Source organism: Aedes aegypti, chromosome 3, assembly GCF_002204515.2.
Source record: "Aedes aegypti strain LVP_AGWG chromosome 3, AaegL5.0 Primary Assembly, whole genome shotgun sequence".
Taxonomy (NCBI): domain Eukaryota; kingdom Metazoa; phylum Arthropoda; class Insecta; order Diptera; family Culicidae; genus Aedes; species Aedes aegypti.
In genome coordinates, this window is record NC_035109.1 from 349337640 (window position 1) to 349363953 (window position 26314).

The window sequence follows — 26314 nt, forward strand, 5'->3', positions numbered from 1 at the left end:
GTTTTGCGGACGATATCGGCATTATCAGGATTGATCGCTGAGCCGTGGAAGAAACATACGAGTCTTCTAAAAGGGAGACAACGCGAATTGGTGTCATTATTAATACCACAAAGACAAAGTACTTGGTTGTTGGTAGACACCGTGTGCCCATTAGCCTGGGACACGGTTATATGAAAAATACAGATTCTCGCTCCAGTTCACTTTTTGGATTGCATTTAAATCCCATAACAACTGTGCAAAATTTCAGATCGATCGGAGAAACTATATTTTAGCGCCAGCCGTTCAAAGTTTGTATGGGATTTACTATGGGAAAACTTACTTTTGCAAAGAAAAATCGCCTGAGGTCGCCCATTGACCATTGATCTATAAAAATTCTGAATACAAATCTCGACAAGTGAACGGCTGGCGCTGAAATTTAGTTTCTCCGATCGAGCTGAAGTTTTGTACAGTTGATATGGGACCTAAATGCAATCCAAAAAGTGGACTGGAGCGAGAATCTAAATTTTGTCCCACACTAGTGCCCATACGTGATGTTGATATTGAGTTGATGTTAGTTGGTGATACTTTTGAAGTAGTTAAAGAACTTGTGTGCCTTGGAACTCTGGTGACTTGCGATAATGATGTTACTAATAATGCAATAATGCAAGGTAAAATGGCTTATAGCAGCTGCGAGTAGGGATTTTTACGGAGCAGCTAAAGTCCCGCAAACGAAGAGCAAACTAGCGTTGTAAAAGACTCTAATTCTTCCCTGTACGGCCACGAATCTTGGACGTTGAAAGAGGCTGACCCAAGAGCTTTTGGGAACTTCGAACAATACTGGAGATAAATGGATATTGTTAAGCGTATAAAACACGGCAGGCTGAGGTGGGCTGGGCATGTAGCTCGCACGTCGGAGGAACGTCAAGATAAACTAATGTTCAGCTGAGAACCAGGGAGAGGCCTTCGCCTCCGTGGCAGACCACGCACCAGATGGCGTTTTGCAGTTGAGGAGGATTTAAGGTCGCTTAACGTTCAGGTCGACTGGAAGCGATTGGCTCTGGATCGGGTCCAATGGCACCCAATGGAGAAGGCTTCTTCATTTGGCGTAGATTTAACTCAATAGCAGGTTACTGAATGAAATTTCAATGAACATTCTAGAGGGAAATGACAAAAAAATCCTGAAATTTGATAATAACATCTTAGGGTAACACTGGAATGCTACTCCATTTCTTTTGAAATTAAATCTCTCGATCATTTTGAAATATCAAAGAGTTTTCTGATGACGTTGGATATGACATTCGAGAAATTATGCTTAAGAAATTTACGAAAAATTGTTAGATTATATCAAACCTGTTGTTGAATTTTTAACACATTTGGCAAAACATTCGAAGCAATTGTTTGAACTCGAATTCCATAAAAAATGGTAAAGTGTAATTTGGGTCACTGGGGCACTGTTTAAGGATAACATTAATTTTGGAGATTATTCCAGAATTAGGAATGAACGCTAAGTGCTTCTAGAAGAATATTTTGACGAAATAGTGATAATTGCAGTATATGAGAGATCCGAAGATCAGATTCTTTGGATTTCACTAAAAACAATCAGACAAAATGAACATTTGGAGGATAACAGCTCAGTAAACTCAAACACAATTATGTGCTTACACTTATTTGTTGTGCCTTTCTTGACGACTGCTAACTGATTATCTTAAATGTAGATAATATATCGAGTCTGGCAAGCTACACGAGTAATAAAAGTTACCCTATTTTACAGTATATCTGAAAATAATTAATCACATTTTAGGAAGTACTCGTGAATGCCATATATTGCCCTAATCCTTAAATAGAATATTTAATCCATTTGCTCATTTTACATTACATTTTTCAATTTTTCTATGAGCTATGCCGATGTTTCAACAATAGAAAAAGTCGGGACAACAAAACAATACCAGTTCAAAAGGAATAAAAACCACACAGTGGACTTTCAACATGCCTACAATGTTTCTAAACAACTTGGTTTAAAATATTTGCCAATGTTTAGTTATAATAATTACAAAATTTATTGTCTTCAACGAAGCTTTGCCTTACCGGTGGGACAAGAGTTTAAAAATAGTGCGGGGCTGAAGTTTGTTGAATGAAACACGAAATATCAATACTTTGATGACAGGAAAACCTTTTTCTAGTTGTAAAATGATGAAAGAAGCAGTTAATTTAACCCAGCGTTAGTTGTAACTCCTTTTTTTGCAAATTAAGTCATATATGCAAAAAAGCAGTTTTTTGCAAAACTAAGGTAGAGTGTAAAATATTGATGACTTTTGTCACACAATCGAACATATTTAGCTACCGTACTGCGTTAAAAGCCGAACACTACCCTTTTTAACGGCATTTTTGCACTAAATTCAAACTTTTTTTTGCGTAGTATACATAATTACGACGTTTTCTACATTCTACAGTCATAAAAAATGAAGAAATATTATTTTTTGGGTGCAAAGCGTCCCGGCAATTCGAATCAACACGTTATACTTGAAATTGAACAAAAACTCATTCATATCAAAGCATCCTTTCGATAGGGGTAGCTAAGCCCTTACATACAAAAAATTGAATAATATTTCTTTTTCATTTTGTTCTATGTTAGAAAAATTCGACCGAAAATTGAAAATTCCTCGTCTAAAAACAACAAATCACTATATCTTTTCCAAATCTTAATCGGCTTCTATAATATTTAGAGAGGGAGTCTCCTACTTAAATAGCATCCACCAGAACCACCAGAACATTTATATCATTTGTTTTGAATTCAGCTTGAAATCTCCAAAAGGAAGTTTTGTCTCACTCAAACTTTTGCCCCACCTTACTCTGTAAAAAAAATGCTTACCGCGATTTTCGGGCCCCTGGAAACCTGGGGCCTGGTGAGGATCACATCCACTTTACCCTCCTACCATTGTAATTTCGTAATATCTGAAGTTACAGAATTATTGGCAATATTGCCAATATTTACTCGTGACATATAATAAAAACTGCGATTTATTTTTAAAATGTTTGAAATGTTATGAAAGGCATCAAGCGTTTCCTTCGGCGGTGCTTATTTTTACGTATTGACTTTATTTTCACTCACTCAATAGAATAGTAAAGGCCAGTTTAAGAAATATCACGATATTTGTTGTTGTAAATTTACTAGCTCAGTAACACCCGCACGATGCGTGATCGGTTAAAGTTTAGCCAACATCTTTTCCGCTTCCTCCTTGGCGCGCCTATCGTCTTCGGTTCTGCAGGGACAAGACACAAAACGATATGTGTAATGAAGAAGCACACCCAATCTAATACTTCATCCGAAACCAGTTTTCTCTAAACCTGCTTACCTGAGTATTCGAAGATTGGCTAGCTTCAACAGAAACGGTCTCGCTTTATCGTATTCCTTCTGATCGAAGTAGATCTTACCGATGAGATACTGGTTGTAGTAGAAAAAGTTGGCTTGGATCTCTTCCGCTTTGAGTAGACATCGAAGCGCATCATCATGCTTCGGCCGTACTAGCTGTTTGTTCAGTGCGTATACCAACTGCTTTTCGAACCACTGCAAACGGAGTAGCTTTTCGTAGAAAGCTCCTTCCAGGTACCACACATACGGGTCTAAAGGATCTAGTTGATTGGCGGTCTTGATGTGGGATAACACATTGTTCAACGACAGGATCTGTTGCTTTGGTCCGGACAATCCCGCTTTTTCTCCGAGGAATATTGCGTAATATTTATGTGAAGCGGATTTCTCAGGGGATAACTTAAGCAATTTGGATGACACGTCGAAACCTTCAGGAATTAGATTTTCCGCACGTTTCTTATCAGTTCGATACCAATCTCGGCAAAGACAGTATATGGAATTCGCTAGACGTCGTAGGATTTCATAATGTGAAGTATCCTAAAAGATTGATCAATTAATTATAAGTATTAAATTAGGCCACTACTTACCGCGTACTGCCGTAACAGATTGCATGCCTCCTCAAATTCACAATTCTCTATAAATTGATCCGCTTTGTGTATGATCTCGTCCACATCGGCCATCCTTGGTAATCCAAAATATCACTCGGTTGCGATCGAATATGAACCAGCGCGATCCTCGTGATTGCCTTATCTCTGACCAGCGACTTCACAAATGAAAGCGACTATCATCGCGCTGCGTTATTATTGTTGTACTAACTAATCTACGGTCAGCCGACCGACGACTGGATGAACTTCAAGTGGCAAATGCATTCGGGCGAATGATCACGTGAAACTACTGCGGTCCGTTTGGTTAGACGATGTAGGTGAGTCGCATGTTATCATTTCCATGCACGTTTGCTTTACGTGGTGAGAGTGGTGACATCTATTTTGACGGCACAGGTGGCATAATCAAGCTGGAGTTTACTAGGCGCACGTTTATTTTTGGGCATTCTTTCAGTGTCCGGCAGGTAAACGGCTTTACCTATGAATGCGATGTTAATTGTGGTGTGAAGGATATGAAGCATTCAAAATTTGTTCGCGATGTATTTTAGTGTCGTTTTGAGCACACTCAATTGACCGTTTGAAATGTATTAAATAAAATAGTATGAGATTGATTTTTTTTTTGCTTTGCACAAAAATATTTGTTAAAAACGTTTGTTTTGCTTGATTGCTATCAAATTTTGTAGAGTATAAATAACTTTCTTATCAGTTTAAGGTGAAGATGAATCGAAGCCAAACCTCAAATTTTCAAGAGCACGGATCTAGAGAACCGAACACCCGTTTGAGCTGAAAACTTAATCGATTGGTCACCACCAGCGAGTGACCAATCGATTAAGTTTTCAACTTAAACGGATGTTTGGTTCTCCAGATCCGTGCTCTTGAAAATTTGAGGTTTGGCTTCGATTAATCGTCACCTTAATCGAAGAAAGAAAAGAAAAAGATATGCTGGATAAAACAGAAGTTTAGTTAGATAGTCAAGAATAATCATAAGATAATTTACTTGGTATAAGGTGTTATACTCAAGCAATACGACGACATTTTTTTTAGATTTTCCGTTAAATATTTCGATGGATAATTCGATTGCTCAGAAAAGTAAGTTTCAATCAGTTCGCATCATTCTCTCGTGCTGTGCGAACAAAAATGCTTTCTACTCTCGGTAGTATTTAAAACAACATGAAGCAATAAAACAGTACTTCTCAGTGCTACAAAACATTACTTTTCAGTGCTACTATTTTCTATCTACTGATCCCTTTACGTTCCTTGTTTCGACCCGTTAGCGAAAGTAAGCGGTGGTAATCCTTCTTGGACACCGTCTTGGGAAAAATCCTTTTAGAAGGTCACTTCTACTTTCGTTTATTCACTGAACCACGAACAAACGGAAGAGTGGATCTCTGTATTCACAACTTCCTTCCAAAAGAGAAGTTGTTTTAAAACTGTCACTAAACGTGTCAAAAATGGAAGAATGGACGGACGGAATGCTCGTTTCATTACAAAGGTGAAATGGTTAAAGTTGATTATTGCATCGAAATGAGCAATCCGTTTGATGCTTTAGATAAGTTTTCCAAATATCAAATTGAAGCAGCCTCTAGCACAGGCCCTTTGATGCAATTGAGGACTGAAGAGTGCCGTCAATCGTAGTCAGTTGTATTGAATTTGAAGGATTGGAGTACAAGATTTTGAACTCCTTTAAGGGAATGAAGGTTTTTTTCTAAATCGCAAAGAAAGGAGACTGTCGCGTTTTGCCGGAAACTCTTAAAGATCGCGAACTTCTTCTCAAACATCTTGAAGAAAAGAAGCACATTTTTGTTACTTATGACGACAAAACTGAACGTTTATTCATGGTCGTCTTGAAAGGTCTCTCAAGAGATTATAAGTCACATGAAGAGATCAAAAATGGAATAAATGATTTACATAGATTCCCCAGTCCAAGTAATCAAAAAAGAGAACCCATGAGAACCTGGCATTCGTCAGAAAGGGCTTTCTCAAAAATATTATTTAGTTTATTTTAACAAAAGTGATCTAAGTAATATTATAGCTTTAGAAGCTATGTTTGATGTCTGTGTGACATTTACAAAATTTCCAAAACCCCACTCAGTGCCACATTGTCGCATGGATGCTAAAGGTATAATTTGTGGAGGTTCCTGTGAAGGAAGATACCAAAAAGTTTGTATGCGCAAATTGCGGGGGCAACCATAAGTCTAACTTTTGGGATTGCCCATCTCGCAAACAAATCTCACGAAAACGTCAAAATTTCAAAGCCTAATGTTTTCGAGTTATTAGCAAAATAAGACCAAATTAGTAAAAAACGGGTTATTCACCAAGTTTGACATTTTTCTTAACAATCATGTCATATAATATTTTTTGCTGATATGACAAACACAAACTCTGGTGACAAATTTTAACAATACGACTCATAAAAATTAATAAATAACGGAAAAGCTTGAAAAATACAGCTCTGTTTGAACCATACAGCTGTAGCGGTAAACGCGCACCTATTCAGCAGGATCAAGCTGAGGGTAGTGGGTTCAAATCCCACTGGTCGAGGATCTTTTTGGGTTGGAAATTTTCTCGATTCCCAGGGCATACAGTATCTTCGTACCTGCCATACGATATACACATGCAAAAATGGTCAATTGGCAAAGAAAGCTCTCAGTTAATAACTGTGGAAGTGCTCATAAGAACACTAAGCTGAGAAGCAGGCTCTGTCCCAGTTGGGACGTAACGCAAGAGAGAAGAAGTTTGAACCATAATATCTCCAAAAGCGCAAAAATCGCAAGCCTAAATTTTCAGGCAACATACTAGATGAAATGAAAGATGGGGAACCGAATTCTCGATAGTGCATCATTTGGCTGCTTTTGCGCATTTATTAACTCTGTACCTAATTACCTAATGCTTAAGGCCCAAGTAAAAATGGAGCAAATGTCAAAAATTAAAAAGCAGTTTTCACCGTTAAAATCGACAAATCGGAAAAAATAAAAACACACAGCTGTTCTATTTGCAAAATAAAAAGGCTGTGTGTTTTTATTTTTTCGATTTGTTGATTTTAACGGCGAAAACTGCTTTTTCATTTTTGACATTTGCCTCATTCTTTCTTGCACCTTAATGAAAGTGTAACAAATTGACATTATTTTTCTTATGTTTTTCAACCAAAAAGTCTGAGCCAAGAGTCTACTATTCCATTTCAGTATAATAACTATAAACATAGTAAAAATTACTATGCCGATTTGCTGTCAAAATATAGTAATACTAACCACTGTTTTGTTTTGCCAAAAATGGAACGTGTTCTGCAAAAATCAAGTAGTAAAGTAGTTTTAATTTTACCCTCGATATAGTTAGCGTTACCATGCATTTTTTTATCAGTGGTGGAAACCAGTGAATTCGGCACCGCTCAAACGTCAAATTAATGAACTCATGCATCGGTCAGTCATTGAAGGCTCTAAATGCGGGAAATGTCGCGGGACATACAACATTTTTGTACAGTAATTTTGGGTTGCCCTTAGCAACGGATGTTTTGCTATTTTCGAAGCTTTTTGCCTACAGCAGCGATGGGCATGAATTTCACTAGCTTCGCTGACTGTGATTATCGCTTTGCTTGGCTACTGTAGAGTGAATTTCAAGATTTTTTCCAACCCTGGCTAAGTATATTCAAATCGAATGTTTTCACTTTATTGAACTGAGAGAAATCTTTGCAAATTGGAAATTTATCTTATTTGTAAGTAATAATCTTCAAATTGAAACAGGTGGTACATACCTTCAAATAGATAAATTTGATATTGGTTTCGTGTATTTTAACATCATTTCTATTTTGAAATAGAAATTTGAAGTCTGAAACCGTCGCCGAATTTAAAATTATCAATGCTCGCATCAAAACTTCAACTCATTTGTGATTTTTTTTCCGGAAAATTAAACAAAATTGAATGATGGCGAAGATATAAAATTTTGAAACATTATGTCGGTTCGGCACTGTACTGTAAACCTGAAAAGGTTGAAGATGTGTCTGGATGTATCATAGGAAAAATTTTGCATCGCAGGAGGGTTCTATAACGCAATTATCATAGATCGTAAGAAATCCTGACATGTTTCAGAAAGAATCCATTGTGAATTCATAGTACATACGATGCTCAAAAGTATTTTTTTGTGAATTAGAACAGTATTGTATTTTTCCATACAAGAGAAACGAAGAGTTTTGTATGAAGACTGCAAGCATGTTAGTAAAATCGGTTGTATCTAAATTTTATCGTGCAATTTCAACCAAATTATATCTGAAATGGAAGTTTAGGTCCTATTTTGCATGCTTGCTTGATCAGATCATAAAAAAGTTCGATAAATCATACTTTAAATTTCATGTAAACATCAATTAAACCAGTGTTTCATACAACTTTGACGATCTGTAGCTAAAAATTGTGACGTGCAGGAATATTTCTGAGAACAGTTTCAGAATCAGCGACCTCAAATCTACTAGAGACACATAACCTAATCCTTGAGACACGCAAAAATGTCTTCCTGAAAATAATTTGATAAACAAAATGTCACAAATAGATATGTAATATCTGTATCCACTTATTAACAGAAAATCGAAACTTTGTCTGAAGAACAAGCTTCTCATTTTCAGTCCAGACGTGTACCAATATGGACTAGTTGTTACCAGGAAGAAAAACTCTTGATAGGATAGGATTCAAAATAAAATCTGAAGATGGTTCTGAGCCTCCCTCCCGGTATAGTAGGGTGCAGAGCTTCTTGGACACTTCGATGATTCACTTTGGCATGGGGGGTTTTTCTCAACCGAATTGTCTAAAACTTTGCGAAAAGAAGCGTTTCAATACGACGCATATTGTGGCCAAATATGAGTTTTGTAGCTTTCCAAAAACCCCACTGCCGTAGTGAATCAAAAGTGCGACTCCCTACTAATGAATTATATGGAATATCCAATGTTGAAACATTGAAACAAATGTCGAATAAAATTATCAATAATTTTAGTCAAAAATCTTCGCAAGCTTCTATTGCTTCTTAATTTTAGGATAGGTTATGTTGAGTCTATTAAAAGCGATATTTTTCTTCTTATAAGCAAGTGAAATCAATTCATCTGTAAGCATTCTGAAGGATTTGAACCCGCGACCTTCAACATGGTCTAGCTGAACAGCTATGCGTATTCTACTACGGATATTTAGGCCATTTTTTAGATCAAACCATTGGGAGTTTCGGATTAAGACGCCAATCACGCATGCTCAACTATTTTCGTATAGGTTTCTTTTTATTTTAAATATATACCTTCTAATCTTGTATAATAATTATTTCCATTTTTATCCTCATATTACTCCTTCGCGTGTTCTTCTGTTTGTTGTCACTTTTGGTTGTTTCCTTCCTCGTGTTGTAGTTACTAATCGTTTACTTGTTCTTGTTCGCGCAATGCTAAATGAAACAGTAGCAAGCAGCGTGCCGTACGCGTACTGCCGAGACGCACCGCTTGCCAATTTTCCATCGGGTTAAAGTGAGTTTCTATTTACTTGTATCTGTGTTAGACTGTTTATATGTTTGTTTGGTTTTTTGGTTCCACTTGGTAATTTGAGTTTATGTTCAATTTTGTTTGTTACTGTTGAAATGTAATAATTGTGTTTGCTTTCTTTCGTAGCACTAAAGTAATTGATATTTTTCTGTTGTTTTTGCTTAATATGCTTATTCCACTGTCGAAATATTCCCCTTCTTCAACTTTTTTTTTTTGTTTTTTCATTTGTTTAAAGTATAAAATACTTTTCTACCCTTAAACAAGTATTCGTTTTTTTTTGTTTTGTTATTCATAACTTTATACATGGGGTCTTTAAAAATAGTGACCGCAAAATGCGGTTCGTTTGTTTCAATTTGTTGAAATAGTATTTTCCTTGTTAAATTTAGCAATTGCGATATAATGAGATTCCTTCATGTTCAATGGGCGTTTAGGATTTTCCATCAATATTTGTTTTGTGTAAACTTAATCTCTACTAGAATTAGGATTGCTATTCTTCGCTTTGAAATTGAAGCTTTTCTGATCTTCGTTAGCAAAATACGGTTCACTGCTGCTGTTGCCGCGCACCGAAGTTTTATGCTTTCGCGCGTGGAAACGTTTGTGTCGGTGGATAGTTGGTTTTAAAGAAGGAATAAAAAAGGATTTACAGATTGTGTGGGGTTTGTTCAGTTCTATCATATAAAAAGATGTTAACGTTTACGGTTTTCGCGATGTGTACACGCTCAATTGATGGGATTCTTCGCTGATCAAGTGTTGCAAGTCTATGTTTGGTTTGAGAGACTTTTGTGTCTGTACAGGTTATACGAAACCGGACTAAAAGTTATCGTTAAAATACAACTTTTTTTTGCTAATTTCTGATTTTGTGATGGGTTATTTAAAACGTTTTCTATGATTTTCTCTGGTTCGATTTCGATTATTAAACTCTATATTGTCAAAATTGTTGGTGGTGCGCTTTATTCGTTTTTTTTTCTTTACATCATTTTGCTGATAAAATGCTACACAATACGGAAAAGATTGAGAAATTACGTGGGGTTGCTGTTTAGGTGGTGCCATTGTTTTCACATTTTCCTTCATTTTTGTTTCTGTTTCTCTTCAGCACGAAAAGGCACGATTTTTGATAAGATTCCTTACATGATTCCTTTGCAAACTTCCAGCGTCGATTCACCACTTGCTGCGTCTTCGATTGTTACTGTTTTGGTATGGCTCTAAGCTATTGTTATCATTAGTTTTACTATTAAACGTTGAGGTTAGGATTCTTCTGCTATTCGGTTCTCCTCTGCGTGCTTTGATAGCTCTGAAAAGTCTCTTTTTTGTTTCCGTGCCGACATCGTCGATTGTCGGCGGTTGTAAGTGTGGTTTGCTAAAACTCAGAAAACGAACCAATTGAAATCAAATTGACTAATGCGGTCTGGAGGTTAGTGCGGGCGAGTTCAGGGTTGAGGAGGAGCTTGACTGGGGGGTTTTTCCTTTACTAAATACAACCTATTTAACAAAATAAATAATCCACACACAAAACATTTGACTAGATTTCGATTCATCTTGTTCTTCCCTTATTTGCTCCAATATGATTTTTGTTCGTTTTTTGCTAGCAATTATTCAACAAAAAGAACATGTAGGCGATGGTTTGGTTGACAGGGATTGAGTTTTAAAGTAAATGAACTTTGTTAAAGTTGCAAAATGGTTTGGTATAAGTTGTGTTTTCCAAGAATAATTTTGTTTTCGAGCTTCCAACACATAACAGAACATTTCGTCGCAATTTCTTTTGAAATTTAGGTTGTCTCTTTCTTTAGTGTATAAATAGTTCTTTTAGTTTGTTAATAGTAGACTTTATAATTGATAAATATCACTAAGGTTTAATCGGCAATAAAGTAATATGTTATCAGAGCTTCACATCGTCCAACTTGGTGTGTTCGTCGATTTTTAAATTGAAATAATTTTTCTAATATGAAGGATTTATGGTTAGATGTAATATGTTTACTTATTGTTCTTTACGTTAAAATATATTAGCTTTCTTTGAGATTACTTGTTTAGAGTTTAAGTAAAGTTTTGCCATTTACTTGTTCTCTTTCTTCATTAAATTTTGGTTCCTTTTTGGGTTGTAGCGTAAAATGTATTGCTTTTGTATTGGTTCGCTTATTGTTTGATAAAAAGGAAATGTTTAAAATATGTTTATTGCAATGATAGTTGCATTACTTTTCCATGTATAATAGAATAATTTACAACTAAGTTTTTTTTCTCTTATGATGTTTAGTGATAATAATAATAATCGAAGGATTTTGTTTTAATGTTACGGTTCATATGTCTTAATGTTGAGCTTTGTTGTTCTTCATTACTTAGTAAATAATAAGTTTTGACCGTACGAACTAATTTATAATAAATAGGGTAATTAATGATTTTAATATCAATAATAATAATAATCTTTCGATAAGTAAATAATTGATTACTTAAGACCTACTATTTGCATAAGTACTAGATAATATCTATGTGTAAAAAAGAACTGCCTAGCTAATCTAGCTGCTGCCGCTCTCTGTGTCTGTCTCTGTCATTGTAGATGTGATGATAACATGTCGCGACAGTGTTCCCAGTATCGTCCACCAGGGTGCACAACCCGCGCGTTTCTCAGATCTTGTCAACTCCGCCGCCTAGCAGTGCCAGTAGCGACAAGGTAGAGGACGATTTGGGTAAATATTATTGAAGTCTTGCCTCTTGTAGTGCGGACGCGGCCGCAGCACCAGCTGCGTTCTGGTATGGCGACAGTCCGGGAAACCCACCGGCGGCTGCTGCGGCGGCGGCGGCTCCTTGGGGTAGGGTTGCGTATGCATACGGTGCTGCCATATACTGAGCGGCCGCTGCGGCGGCTCCTGGAGGCGGAATAGCAATTGCGTTAGGCTTACCATTGTTAGTAGATTGACCATTGAATAGCCTACCTGTAGCACCGGCAGCGGTGGTGTACGGGTACGCTTCAAACCCACTGTACTGGCCAGGGTAGGGCGCGGCGGCGGCTGCTGCGACGGCATTCTAAAAAGAAAGGAAACGGTTAGCAGCCCTGCAGAAGAGATACCAATTCTACAACATATATCCGTACACCATTTAGCCGAAAGACATATACCCTAGCGACAATCACCCTAAAGTCATATACTCGAACGTTACACCGTTCAAGCACTGAAAGTCGAAAGACAAAACGTCGAAAATGATTTGATGTTTGGGAAATTATTTTTTCACATGTTTTCTTCTTGTTTTCCTTTCGACGTTTTATCGTTCGACATTTTGTCACAGATTTAATCTGGTTCCGCTGTTATCAGAAAACTTATCTAGTGTTTGATTTGCTAGACTTCGACTCGGGGTGGATGTTTCGCATCATGGTCAGAAGACCATGGTCCATACAAACACTGAAATCTATGGAGAAAAAAACACAAGTTGGGAGGGGAATTCGAAGATAAAAAAAAAACACGTGGTTTATGGATAGCCTCAAACATCCATCGAAATCCTCGAATTCCTTCTGAATCCAAGATTACTCACCACAATCGTAGACTTCCAACTAGAATTCCAAGAATTCCTTCCTTGTGTTCATTTGTTCATTACAGAAGAATCACAGAAGGATTCCTGTTGAAATATGATGAGTACAATTCAGAGGCGCGTCCACGTTAGAAACTATGGGTAAGACAAATTTTGGCAAATATGTTGGACACAGTGACGCTAAGAATTTTTTTAATCATATGGAATTTCAGGCTGGAATTTGAAAGTGACTATATTTGAGGGGCCCATACGCAAAGGGGTGTAAATGATATTTTGGTCGGTTTTAAGTTGAGTATACACAATTTTACGGCTTCCAAGCTTTCTAACGATTTTAAAAATTCAGGTGATTTTTTCCACTCTCCAGAAAAAAAAATAACAGTCGTTCATAAAATACTGGCTTGTTTTTTGACTTCCATACCATTTGTAAAAATCAAAAATTTCTGAAAAAAATGATAGCAGATTTTCTTAAAACACTTTGTCGTTGACACCTCTTTGCTTCTAACCCCGCCATTTTCAAGCCAGTCGTTACTACAAAACTCTGAAAGCTTTTCGTCTTTAGAATCATTGATTGAATTAATTTTTGCAATCATTCATCATCGTTTGTATTTATATCCTTTTAAGAGCAGTTTTATTGAACAAAGTTGACAAAAACTTACAAAAACTACTTGCTTTTACAATCAGTGTGATTATTCTTATTTTCTCATCTATTTCTAATTAAAAAAAAAAAAAATTAACAGCAAAAATTCTGTGATTTTTTGATCTGCACTTCTATTACGCTCTTTACGTTTTCCCGCTATGTGCTCTTGCACTTTGGGCAGTGTGTCAGTGGTTTGCTCTTCGGTAGCAGCACCAGCTTCTGGATCGACCTTCGTCCTGGCATTTCTGCATAACCTTCCGGAACATATCCAGTTACGCTTGGATCGCCGCTATAAGTGCGCCTTTTCACCTTCAATGCTTTCTGCACTGCTACAAGTTCGTCATTGAATACCTGACGATCTTCGGTATTTGCTTCTTTCTTGTCGACATACGGTGTTGGTGGCCACGGGGTCAGATCATGCGTTGGGATGAGACCCTCGACAATAGCCCTCAGGTTTTCGGCACACGTTTCAACCGGCATTGATGGACCCTCGACTTTCACCATGACCATTCGATAAGCGTACCCCCAGGGGTTGGCGTCAGCTGCTCGGCACAGCTCCATGTAGCACTCAGATTTGCTCGGCGTTATCAGTAGAAGCATTAACCTAAGAATGCTAATGTCGCTGCTGTTTGTGTTACCAACATCTAGTTTGCCACGAACTGACAGCGTGAGTACCGGGCCTCAAAGTGTCAGATCAATATTTGAAACCAAAACAACGACATGGTATTGAACAAACAATGAAAATCCATAATTTAAGGTAATAATAATTGAAATCAGTTTTGTGACAACAACGCCACAAGCGTTCTAATACTAATATTTCTATTGCGTTATCTCACGTTTGCTCAGCTCTGCCTGCTTGGATTACGACCTTTCGCTCCTCTTTAACTTCTACGTTTCTTTCTTTCTGGAAACGCCTCCTGTTTTAAGGCAAGCAGCGCGTAGAGCATTGAGTGCCTCGTTGCGTCAGTACAAGTTCAAGGCATCGCTGTCGGTGCGAAGTGTCTCAACGAAGAGATCTTTGTCGAAAGCTTCGTCTTCCACTGCCGGTCACTCATTGTGTTCCTCTGCACTGTCGCAGTATTCCGCTGGACAATCATGTAGCGTATCGCCTGGTGATCGCTATAACTGTACTCTTCGCTTACCCTCCAGTTCATGTTGCCCTCAGTTGTCGTGATAGTTTTTATACTTGTCCACTTATTTGCTTGATAACAAAGAGCTACACACTTGGTTACCAATGGCTTCTAGGGCGAGATCATAATTTATTCGAGAATTGGCGTTATTGAGTGGTACTCGATACGATTCAGCTATTCACCTTCATTCTTGTTTACGGCGGATAGGCCTTTTCATGTGACAGGTCCGTCTATGCATTTGTTAACATCGGTGGAGGACCGGTGCTAACGCGGAACTGTCATCTCCATAGAAGAACTGTCAAAGTGCTTCAAAATCAGCTGATTTGAAACGTCTCGTAAAAAGGCCTGTTCACCTTTCGATTGAATCCTGTTCGCTCGAATCCATGGCCCATTTGATTTTGCTGGCGTAAATGAGAATGCAAAGCGGGTTTCGAACAATAGATTGTTCGAACGTTAACAAGAATAGGGGTGATCATCGCAACGTCACACTTAGTTTCTCTTGTCGACTACCACAACAGTTGCTGTGCGGTGTTGCTGTGATTCAGGTTGATCTACATTACACATTTCCTGCACAGTTCGATTCTGTCCGGACCTTTACATCTCGCCACCGGGTGCCCGAAGTCCATGCACTTGAAGCATCGCTTCGGTGTCCTATCTGGTCGTGTGACGAGTCTCAGTGGATATATCGATCAGCCAATTCGCATCTTGTCTTTCTCCACCAGTTTGTTCCCCGTGTCAACTGGTAGCCGAATCTTCGCTGACAGTGTGCCGTCGTACGACTTCCTCAAGCGGATTGCCATGGCCTCCTCTCCAATGCTGCATTGATTACGCAGCACCGCATTCACCTCGTCTACGGGTGCTATCTCGTCCAGATATCCGCACTCAACAACTGCTTCCTGAGTAAGTGCTCTTACGTTCGCCAAAGATTTCGCGACTAGCTGCTGATAGGCCGAGCTCTTGATCGCTGGGTCGCTCTTCAGCTCGATCAGCATCTCCCCTTTCTAGATGCGTTGCGTTTTAACCACGTTTTCTCTGAGGTCCTTCAGGTTCGGATCGTCCTCAATTTTTCGAAGGATATCTGCGTACGTTGTTTGGTTGTTTGCCTTAACATGTATGGTATCCCCTTCCGAGCACTCACGCTGCTCTTCACTTTCTTTTTCCCGTCATTTTTCTTCGCCACCTTCTCTTTCTGTTTCTGTTTTGTACCTTTGGCGTTGACAACGGTTTGCCTTCCGTCATCGTTCCCGTCCTTTACCGGTACACCTTTTCCTTGTTCGTTGTGCTGCTTTTTTGGGACTTCCTCGTCTGAAGGTGACTCTTTGTCTTGCTTCTTCGTAGGTTTGCCACCTCGTACCTTCGGGGTCCTAAGCTTGTCAGCCACTGCATGCTCCGTAATCTTTTTCTGCTCTCATCATCAGCGCTTTCTGCTCATCCATGGCAGCGTTGACAGAGGATTTGATGCTCATCAACTTGCTCTTGATCGCGATATGTACATTGTGCCGGTCCTTGGCGAATTGGATGAGTTCATCTACCTTATTCTTCACCTCCGTCAACCTCGAGTTTTCAGATTTTTTCCCTCCTTAAGCAGCGTTGTTGCTCGATTTCGGTGTGTACATTAGACTCTGAATTCCAAATCCTCCTTGTTGTCCTTGTTGCTTCGAGCTACTGCTATACGTTGGTAGCTTCTCCGTGGTATGCACCGGCGATCGTGGCACATCACTGCTTTTCTGGAACGCATCCGCGTTCTCGACTCCTGCTGTGTTGAACTCCATTGTATTGCCATTATTTTGGAAATTCTCCATTTTAGTGGGCCGTTATACTTGCCCGTCGTAAGTAGTTGCCTTCGTGGTCCCATGGTGATGTCTGCAAGCAGTGACGCCATGCTAGGGTTGACCCGGTCCCTTAAGGGATGCCAAGGTCAGAGCCAGATCGGCGCAAGGTAGGAGGAATGGTTATATGCGTATAAAATAACACGATTTTTCAATGCTCTTACCTTTCAGTCGTCGCGCGGTCTGCCACTGTCAGAACCACCACGCTGCTGTTGTGAACGAAAAGCGAGCTTTTTTCAGCAGTGTTGTACAAAATACAACAGCGCGACGACTGAAGTGTTAATTATAGTCGTTATAGAGATTTTAAAAGTTTTAAACGTTGGAGTCAGAAAATCACTTTAGTAGAGAATTTTTTGTTTTACGGAAAGTCGTCTATATTTTAACTTTTCAATACCAAAATTTTAATTTTAGTGCGTTAGTTTTTTTTTCATAACTAAAATCGATCTTAGCTCGTTTTGGGCAAAGTTTTTATTTAATTAGATTATCATCGTTCGAATTTAAATTTTAATATTACGTGTTTTCCGATTTCTAAAAATTGTTCAAGTGATTTGAATAAAATGTAAAAATAGTTTTTTATAGACCATCCTATATTAATTTTGGGGAAATACTATAAACTTATTAATTGACGATCATTTTAAGATTGTTCTAGGATTCTAGAAATTCCATTAGGAATACTGAGATTCTGATATTTCGGAATCGTAGTGATTTCGATAAGAATCGTTGAACTTTAGTTTAGATCTCCTCTGGAGCCCTAACCGAAATCCTGAAGATTCCCATCGGATCCTAACATTCGCAGGAATCTCACGAAAATCCCAATAATCAGCAAAAGACTTTGAATTCTCACAGGGTTCCAAATGATTTATGATCAAAACCTCATAGATTTCTAATCAAATTTCTCTCGAAATCCTAGTTTTAGGACATTTAACACTCCCACCATGGCTACTGAAATCCCAAATATTTTTTTCGGAAATTTAAGGAGTCCAAAACACGGAAAATCTATGAACTTCCACTAGAGTCCCAATATTCCTACAAATATAACAAATAAATCATAGTAATCCATAAAATCACACGAATATTTCAAAATCTTACTGAAATCACTATAATGTAGATAAAATCTCCTTATTCTATCCGAAATCTCAGAACTCCTAGCGATATCTAAGAATAGTTTTCGGGATCTCAGAATTTATTCCGTATTCTTCGATTTTAACTAAAATTGTTATTATTCCAGTTGATCCCATGATCTTATAGCATTAGTAGCAATCTCTGAAGTCAATGGGTTAGTGTAGTGCATGCAACTCATTTGGCATTCACCACATTAAAAAGTGGCGCTATCGAATATGACATTTGACATTTTGCGCGGCGTGCGAGTCGAATGTGGTGACAATTGTCGACTCGCTCCCATTTGATGAACATTAGTCGTCTCACGTCACTCGAGGTGAGAGTGGCTCATCTCGACTCACACGCCGCCCAGAATAAGCACAATTGTGACATCAATGCGTTTCATAGAGGTCGTTTTGTTTACTTTAACGATCTATTATCAATCACTTGTAGTAAACATTGGAGAGCAGGTACATCGCACAACCTTGGGAATTGAAAAATATTTCAATTTGTCATATTCAAAATGATGAGCGAAGTGATCTGAAAAATTACATCAAAATTCCACATTGGAATAGTTTTTCGCATGCTTAGAATTGATGGATTCTACTTAAATTCTTCTTCTGGGGTTCCAAAAGAACAAGTTTTATTTTTTTCATAGAAAAAATGTTTCCTTACCGCTCATAGGGGAGCTTCGTATTCTCGGCAGTCTAAGCAGATGCTGCGTTTCTTTTGTGATTTTCTCGAACATCAGCAGTCAAATTACGTGTTTGTCTGTTTACATTTATGCGCTGCTCAATCCTATATCGATTCACACCGACAGACTTGTTAAAATCATTTTGGAAACGTTTTTACTAGGGGAACTTACGTATTCTCGGCAGTCTAAGCAGCTGAACATTTAAAAAGGCAATTATACACAACAATTAAGCACAAGAATTAGCAGGAGACACCTGAAACACACTTGAGCACTCTTTATTCATTGGTTACAATACATAAAACACTATTTTGTTCTCTAAATCATCTGTTTTTCCTCGCCAAAGTCACGAGGCACTTGTTCTTTTATCGGCAATGCTATTACTATTGTCGGCAACTAAAATGTTCTCTTCGGCAATCCAAAACTGTGTAAAAACGAGCTTATGTATTGGTTACTTTTCGCATGTGTTGACAATGACTGAAATTAAACGTCACACATTATGTTCTACTGGTTGAAAGGGCCAATGCAGAAAAATACAGACTACACTGAAAAGAGCGTTGCAGCTATTAATACCAAACAAGAACTTGCAGCGTGACGTCATTGTTAATTGATTCATAATTAATGTGCTCTGCAAGGAAAATCCACGGAACGGATAATTTGGATTTCAGAATTGCGTTTGAATTGCGCGTAATATTGTCTGCGCGTTACTGCCACAACTGAATGTTGATTTAAAATGAGCGCCGGAATATTATCCCTTTTATTCGCTTCTGATACACACCATCCGTCCGCATTCAAACAACACGCATGACTTATGTCGTCACGAAAGGAAGAAATCACAAAAGAGAAAAGGATGGACACACCGTCCTCTGGTTAGTGCCGACGACTGTAACTCATTACTTGCTACACACTGGTTTCCTCTCCTTTGAAAGAACTGAAAACAACGGCACCAGTGCCCGTCAAAGTTTACAGGTACTGCCGTCGAGAGTGACATTGGGCCAAATTATAATCTGAAATATATCAGGAATATCAAAAAAACACTTTAATGTAGTATTCCTCACGGCATAACAAGAAACAAGGCAGGCTCTTTACTGATGGAAACTCAAATTTGGTTGTAAACATGTGACGTCACTTCTATCGTACTATATACCACGACCACTAGATCATTCGTTTTCACAAATTTGTTCGAGATGGATAGGAATGACGTCATCAAGTAGCTGTCAGTTTTCGGAATATATCACCTTCTCAATATTGTAACCGTGGTAATCCTTGAAATTATCTACAGTTATAGTCGAATTTTGTTCTTTGCACTATCTTTAAGTGGGCCACCTAAGGGTTCATTCATTTATTTCATAACGCTAAAAATGGCCAATTTCGACACCTACCCACCCCCTCGTAACGATTTTTGTAAGAACATTCTAGAAATTTTGTATGAGCCGTAACATCATGAGGACACCCACCCACCCCCTTTAGCGTTATGGAATTTGTGAATGAGCCCTAAAACGAAGGCAAACGTCGTTTTCTGACATAAGACGCAGTTTATCAATGTTGATAGCTCCGTTTTTTTTTATGTTATTTGACAGCCCGAAAATCAGCCCGATTAGTCAAAGTCTTGCACTAAGTGAGCTACAGGTTTAGTACAACGAACGAAGCTTGACTGTACCATCAAAATATTAGATTCATGGAACTAGTAGTTTATTTTTAATAAATCATCGAAAAAAAGCTTGAAAAGGGCCTTTTTAAATTGTCACTTTTGAGGCTACACAGATAATCTCGCTTTTAGGAGGACGTATACTATTTTGAAATCTCACATTCCTGTCCATCATATCATCCATCATATTGGAAAGCTCTAGAAATCTTGAAAGGAACACGGCTCTCTTGATTTGTTCTTATTGCGTATCAATTCTATACGCAGTGAACTGGACTATAGAAATTCATATATTTTGCCTTAAGAATGATGAAACGATTATTGCAATACGAAAGCTGTATGTATCGTTTTAGCATCATCCCACATTAAGACGTCGATAGACAAAAGGAGTGCGCACGAGCCTATCGATCACAAGGTTCTTGGAGCGATTCCAGGATGCCCAAGGCTGCTTGCAAAATGTTGTGCTGAAAAAAGTTATTTTAGTGACCATATTTGAGAAATTAGTGACTAAATAGTGACTTCCGATCATCGGAAAAGTGACTAAAAGTGACTTGAAAATCAAAACGTAATTAGTTTTATTTCAGTTCTACTAGACTGTTTTACGACGAAGAAGGGAATATCCAATATGATCTACTACAGGTAGTAGGTCTAGTTGAGCACCAAATTTGGAATTTTTTATTGTACTTTCAAAATTTCAACTTTATTTTAAACGAAAAAGTTAGCATTTACGCAGAAAATATTTTTTCATCAGAATTCCAACCTTTTCAAAATTTTAGAAAGATGCTTTGAAAAAGATCATTGTTTGTGTCTTCTACATGATCAAAGTATTTTATTTTGTAATGAAAATTTCACAAGAACTTGATATATTTGTGAAATCAAATTTTTTATCATTTTACTTTCCCATTCAAACTTTGAAAAAAATTACATCTTAAAATCCGCTAAAATTGAATTTATTGTAAACTGTGTAGATCTCAAACTTTTTCCATTGCTTCAAATCGATAAAAACTTAGTCTAGAAAAAATATTAGCGTATGGATATAATATTCGCAGGAGGACACCTCCTATTAGCTTTGTTTTGTGTCACTAGATCAAGATTACGAAAAATGTAATATTTGACCATCAATCAATATTTAAAATTAATAATGAAAAAATTTTCAAGAGCACAAATCTGGAGAACCAAACATCCGTTTGAGCTGAAAACTTGATCGATTGATCACGAGCTGGTGGTGACCAATCGGTTAAGTTTTCAGCTCTAACGGGTGTTCGATTCTTCAGATTTGTGCTCTTGAAAATTTGAAGTTTGGCTTCGATTCATATTCACAAATAGTTGAATCAAGCCTGAGTGAAATTGTAATTGTCCATCAACCAGGCCGAATGAACATTTAGCATAAAGACGACAGTCTTAATGAGCTGTTCATCTGAGTTATGCTTTTGAAGTAATTATCAGCTCTAAGCTTCTAATATATTAATCAAAATTACTAGTACACTTTCATGATTCACTTGGTAATGGGGGTTAGAGTCGGTCCAATTGTCATAAACCATGTAATTAAAAATACTTAAATACCGGGCATATTCTTGTAAAATATAAACTCCGTAGCATTTTAAAAACCTACCGCCGAAATTAATCAAAAGTGCCAAGAAGAGCATCCAACTCCCCACATTTCTTTGAGGAAAGCATGCATGATTTTAAGAGCGATTCAATGAAAACGTTAAATTCTCGGATGCATTTCTGTTATGTATTTATCCTTAAATATTATTTAAATTTATTTCTACAAATTATTTAAATTTATTCCTACAAACAATTGATAATTGACTGTCCTAAGAAATATAATAAGTTTTTATTTTCAAATAGAACATTGAATAGCTATTCTTTGTTTTTTGTTTAAGTGTTAAATACCTATTTTATAGATTTTGTAAAATTATAAAAAGCTAATGTATTTCATACTAGGATGGTTTGGTAAATAAAACGAATTTCGAAGACAAATAGAGTAATAAGGATGCATATTTAAGAGCGTAGTGTTCGACAATTGAAATCAAACATCTAATAATACACCGACAGATATAAACCTTCCTATATAATGAACATGCACGAGATTTTCAAAAAGAATACTAAACATTAAACATTTCAACAATTACAACAATGAACTTACACCATACTAATAATAACTTAGATACTATTAGACATTGCGTGTAACTTTTTTCACAAGAAAACCATGAGCGAAAGCTTTGAAACTGATATGAAGTAAAATTAAAACTTAGCCTCAATTAAAAAAAGGCCATTTCGTAAGTTTCCCCGAAAATTTAGCTCAAAATAGTTGAAAAAAGTGACTTTTTGACGAAAAAAGTGACTTTAGTTGAAATGGCTTTAAAAAAGAGACTTTAAAGTTACTGGCTTAAAACAAGTGACCAAGTCACTTAAAAGTGACTCGCTACCAGCCTTGCCAGGATGCCGCGAAAACTATTTTTGTTTCGGTTTTACTATGTAAATTTATGAATTTCAATCCGATTTCTTGTGGAGAATTTTCATAAGGGGTTCCTATGTTTATCGATAGTTCACTTTCCTGAGTGTAGTTTGTTTGGCCCAGTGTCACCCCCTCGAAGGGGTGAGTTTGTGCCAATTTTCATACATTTCCTATTTAAAGGAAAATAATCAAATTTCAGCATTTGCAAAGTATTCTAATATTTAGCTGAACATATCATGCAAATTGCGAAAGTTGTTTAAGAATAAATGAGGACTTACGCATTTTTGGCCAAATCTCACCCCCAACGACGGTACTTGCGTAGTTGTTTTCAAATTTCTTTAAATGGTAAATAATTTCACTGTGAACTGAACTATTCGCTGAATGGCTCGATATTGTTGTGGTCTGTAAAGGTTGCTGCTCTTGAATGCTCCATCACCATTCCCGAGAGAGTGAATGGTAACATTATAAAAAAATCACGATTTTTTGTTGGTTTATGATTAGCACTCTCCGAATATTGTTCGATCGGCTTATTCGGATCCAAACTTTGCCAGTAAAATTTATTTGCTTTCATGACTTGACACATAAACATCATCCTCTGATTCGCGACTTCGAAGCTGCTGATGTTTTCTTCGGTTTTCTGTGAGAAAAACAAGGAGAGATGTTTTTTGCTTTTTTTCACGCACACGATGACAGTTCCTTACGAGGTTTTCCGTTGGTGCGAGTGCATTGTGGAATCTCTTTTTGCTTCGTAGTCACGACTTGCCTGTAGAACAACAGGAATGTTGCCAAAATACTTAACCTATTAAAAGTGGTATATTTTATATGTTTCTCAGTGTATTGATGTTTATGCGCTACAATACGCAGATAAGGGTTCATTCAAATATTACGTAACGCAAAATTTGGCAGTTTTAGACCCCCTCCCTCCCCCACGTAACAGCTTTTGTATGGAAAATTTTAAATTTTTGTACGGACCGTAACACTATGTGATACCCCCTCCCTCCCCCTGTTGCGTTACGTAATATTTGAACGATCCCTAAGGAAAGTATTGTTAGGCTCAATTATTACCAATGCATGCTTTGTTGCCTAATTTCAATAAATTGATTAGTTGTGCTCGACTTTTTGTATGAGTTAAAATTGTGAATATTAAATACACCGCAATTGAATATGGTTTCCTGGCAACCTTGTCCAGTAATAAAAAGTGATTGCCGAGGAAATCAAAGTGCATTAATTTTAATATGTGATTTGAAACATTAAAATTAAGTATTTTCGAGTGCTTTATACACAAATCGAAAGTTCATTAGTGCATAAGTGATCGGTGCGTAGCTTTTGTGAAAAAATTGTAATTGAAGCGGAGAATTGGACCGTTTAAAGTGGTGAGTTTTCCTTAAGCTGTTCTTGTGTTGTTTTATTCGGCAGCTCACGAATGACGACAATTTCGTAAGCATTTATTTCATTTAATGATTAAATCAATGTTATATAATATTTTTGTGAAAGATGAGATCCACATGGAAGATTAAAGTTCAAGGAATATGTTGAGTACATGGAAGTTAACTCTTGTTCCGTAGATAAATTTAAACAAGGACGATAAGTTAGTGCTGCCAAAAATACCCTCAGGGTGCCGAAGCCATCATTTACCCTACGCTGCGAACATATCTTGTCAGTGTGACTATTGTCGGTAGCGTTATTGTCTTCGGCAGCTTTCCCATAAGAGCTGCAGGCGAATCTGTTCGGCAAATCAATCGCATTTTGAGGCGTGCTCATTTGAATTGATGACATCTCTAGCGAAATTGTTTGTTTCGTCACGGAAATCTCGCCAGCGGGAAGCTGACAGAACAAAGAATCATCTCAATGTTTTTATTGGTGTGTTTTGATAGAAAAATGCTGCTTATTTGGGGTTTGAAATTTGGATTCAGATAATAGTAAAATGGTGCCGAAGTCGTAAGTCTCCCTACTTGAAAGGGGAAATTGGAAGTATCTGCTTTACTTCTTTGAGATACGTGCACCGCCGCTAATTTGAACGGTACCTCATGCAAACCATCGGGGTTCATTTTTAATTTGAACATCTAGTCACTCTAGAAACGTATTTCTGGTTACCTCTTTCACTGTTTTGTTTTGATTCTGCGTTCCGTTCCACAGCGTTCCATCTTACTTCTCTCCGTTCCATGAGCTAAATGACGTTTGAACCATTTTTAATCTGAACGATGTGCAAATTAGCGGGGTACAGATTAAAAAGTGTTCAGATTAAATGTGGTCAAACCAACGGGGGTACCCGGTACTGACTGATCTACAATACTACACAATTCGATTGAATGACATTCTGGTATATGCCTTTCTGGTAAATGGTTTTTCGAGTATTTGTTATTTAGAGAATTAGAGAAAACGTTGACACCCACCTGGTACTCATAGAATTGACTAGTGGCGGCCGCAATCGCAGCGGCATGCGATAACTGCGTGGCAGGAATTGGCATCAATCCGGAGGCAGCCGCTGCTGCTGCTCCCGTTGTTCCGGCTGTCGTTCCCAGATAGGGCGTTCCATAGAAGTACGACTGCTGCACTCTGTTGAAAGTTAGGAAAAAGAGGACACACATTAGTTCGAACAACACTCATCTCACCAGAGGCGAAAACTACAATCAAAGAAGAGCACTAAACTCGCACATCCAAAACGGCAAACTTTGGATTAAGTTATGGAAATCAAAAAGAAGAAAAGAACGCCCAAACGAAAAGAAAATAGTAAGAAACTAAAAACTCTATCTTTTCTGCTCGACGGTCGGCTCTCAGCTCTGCCCGTCACCCTTCCGTGCGGTCAAGCCCTGAGCCGGAGTACTGTGAGTGTTCATATTTATACTGATTGTATTTTAGGTGTGGGAAACTCTCTAACACTTTGATGTGACACGCCAAAAAGTAGTCTAGTTGTTCTATTTCATCAGACCAAAAGTAAGTACACCGAAAAACAACACGATCCCGCAGAGGAAATAACCGCAAGAAAAAAGAAAACCGAAAAAATAATAGGAACTAAAAGGTACATGAACTAAAATCGATTAACAAAACAAACAACAGCAAATAGCAACAAAGAAAATAAAAAGAAAAGATAAAAAATGGGAAATCGGGAAAAAACAAAAGAGAGGTGTGAACAATAAAATAAATGGTAAGATTACAAAACAATAACAAACACGCACACTCAACATTTGTTTTATCTTCGTTTCTTCGTAAATGAAAACTCGATCTAGTACTGCCCACAGCGATTTAGCGCATCATTATTTAACAAGCTTCTTCGGTCATATACTCGCGTGAGTGTGTTTACGTGTCGTGACGTTTGTTCTCGGCTCCAACTGTCAATCAATCGCGCGGTGCGTGTGACGCCAGGCATCAACCGAGGCTGAAACGTTTGGGGGATTCATGTCAATAAGTTTGAACCGTAAAGACGCAGAATGTTTTGTTTCACGTGGTAGGGGAAAGCGGTTTTCGATGCAATTTTTAACTTTTCTTTAGGCCGAACTCAGTCTACATAGTAGAATACACGTAGCCCAAGCATTTGTATGCCTTCTCTTACTTACTCACACCCACCCATCAACCCCGTTGAACAAAATCGCTCAAAAGCGCCGCCTCCTTCTTGACTGTCATGATTTCAAGTGCGCTTGCTATGACTGGACCGACCACGAGACAGTGCGACTAAAAAGTCATTAGCTTTCCCATCGTCATGACCAATCCAAGCAAGCCGCGCACCGCAAATAAACCCCGAGAGCAGCAACTCGTCTCGAAGTCTCGAGTCTTTCCGAACCCTCAGATCCCTTTGTTGAGTGGCTGCCGAATGCCACTCATTTTGTCTCACGCGGCAAACGAGGGAGAATGAATAAAAAGCAGG

The 26314-nt window shown here is 37.8% G+C and overlaps 2 protein-coding genes across 6 annotated transcripts in view; both read right to left on the minus strand.

The window, feature by feature from the left end:
- Positions 1-2979: 2979 nt before the first annotated feature.
- On the minus strand, positions 2980-4243 carry LOC5578105 (regulator of microtubule dynamics protein 1). The gene is made up of 3 exons (XM_001656751.2): positions 3934-4243; positions 3333-3883; positions 2980-3239 (listed from the first exon to the last, which is right to left on the minus strand). Exons 1-3 carry the CDS (start codon positions 4024-4026, stop codon positions 3182-3184), a joined length of 702 nt encoding a protein of 233 aa, XP_001656801.1. The 5' UTR covers positions 4027-4243; the 3' UTR covers positions 2980-3181.
- A 4932-nt stretch (positions 4244-9175) lies between these two features.
- LOC5578107 (RNA-binding protein 24-A) overlaps positions 9176-26314 on the minus strand; it is a 266309-nt gene continuing 249170 nt past the window's right edge. For all 5 annotated transcript variants that reach the window (XM_021854638.1, XM_021854639.1, XM_021854640.1 and 2 more), the window contains 3 exons: positions 24846-25008; positions 12373-12463; positions 9176-12306 (listed from right to left, as the gene is read on the minus strand). In XM_021854638.1, coding sequence (XP_021710330.1) covers positions 12134-12306; positions 12373-12463; positions 24846-25008 — 427 coding nt within the window. In that variant the 3' untranslated portion in view covers positions 9176-12133. The remainder of the gene's footprint in view (positions 12307-12372; positions 12464-24845; positions 25009-26314) is intronic.

Coding starts and splice junctions, on each gene's coding strand:
- LOC5578105 (XM_001656751.2), bottom strand. CDS start 4,026: ATGGCCGATGTGGACGAGATCATACACAAAGCGGATCAATTTATAGAG. Junction 3,884..3,933: donor ATCTGTTACGGCAGTACGCG/GTAAGTAGTGGC, acceptor TCAATCTTTTAG/GATACTTCACATTATGAAAT. Junction 3,240..3,332: donor GCCAATCTTCGAATACTCAG/GTAAGCAGGTTT, acceptor TTGTCCCTGCAG/AACCGAAGACGATAGGCGCG.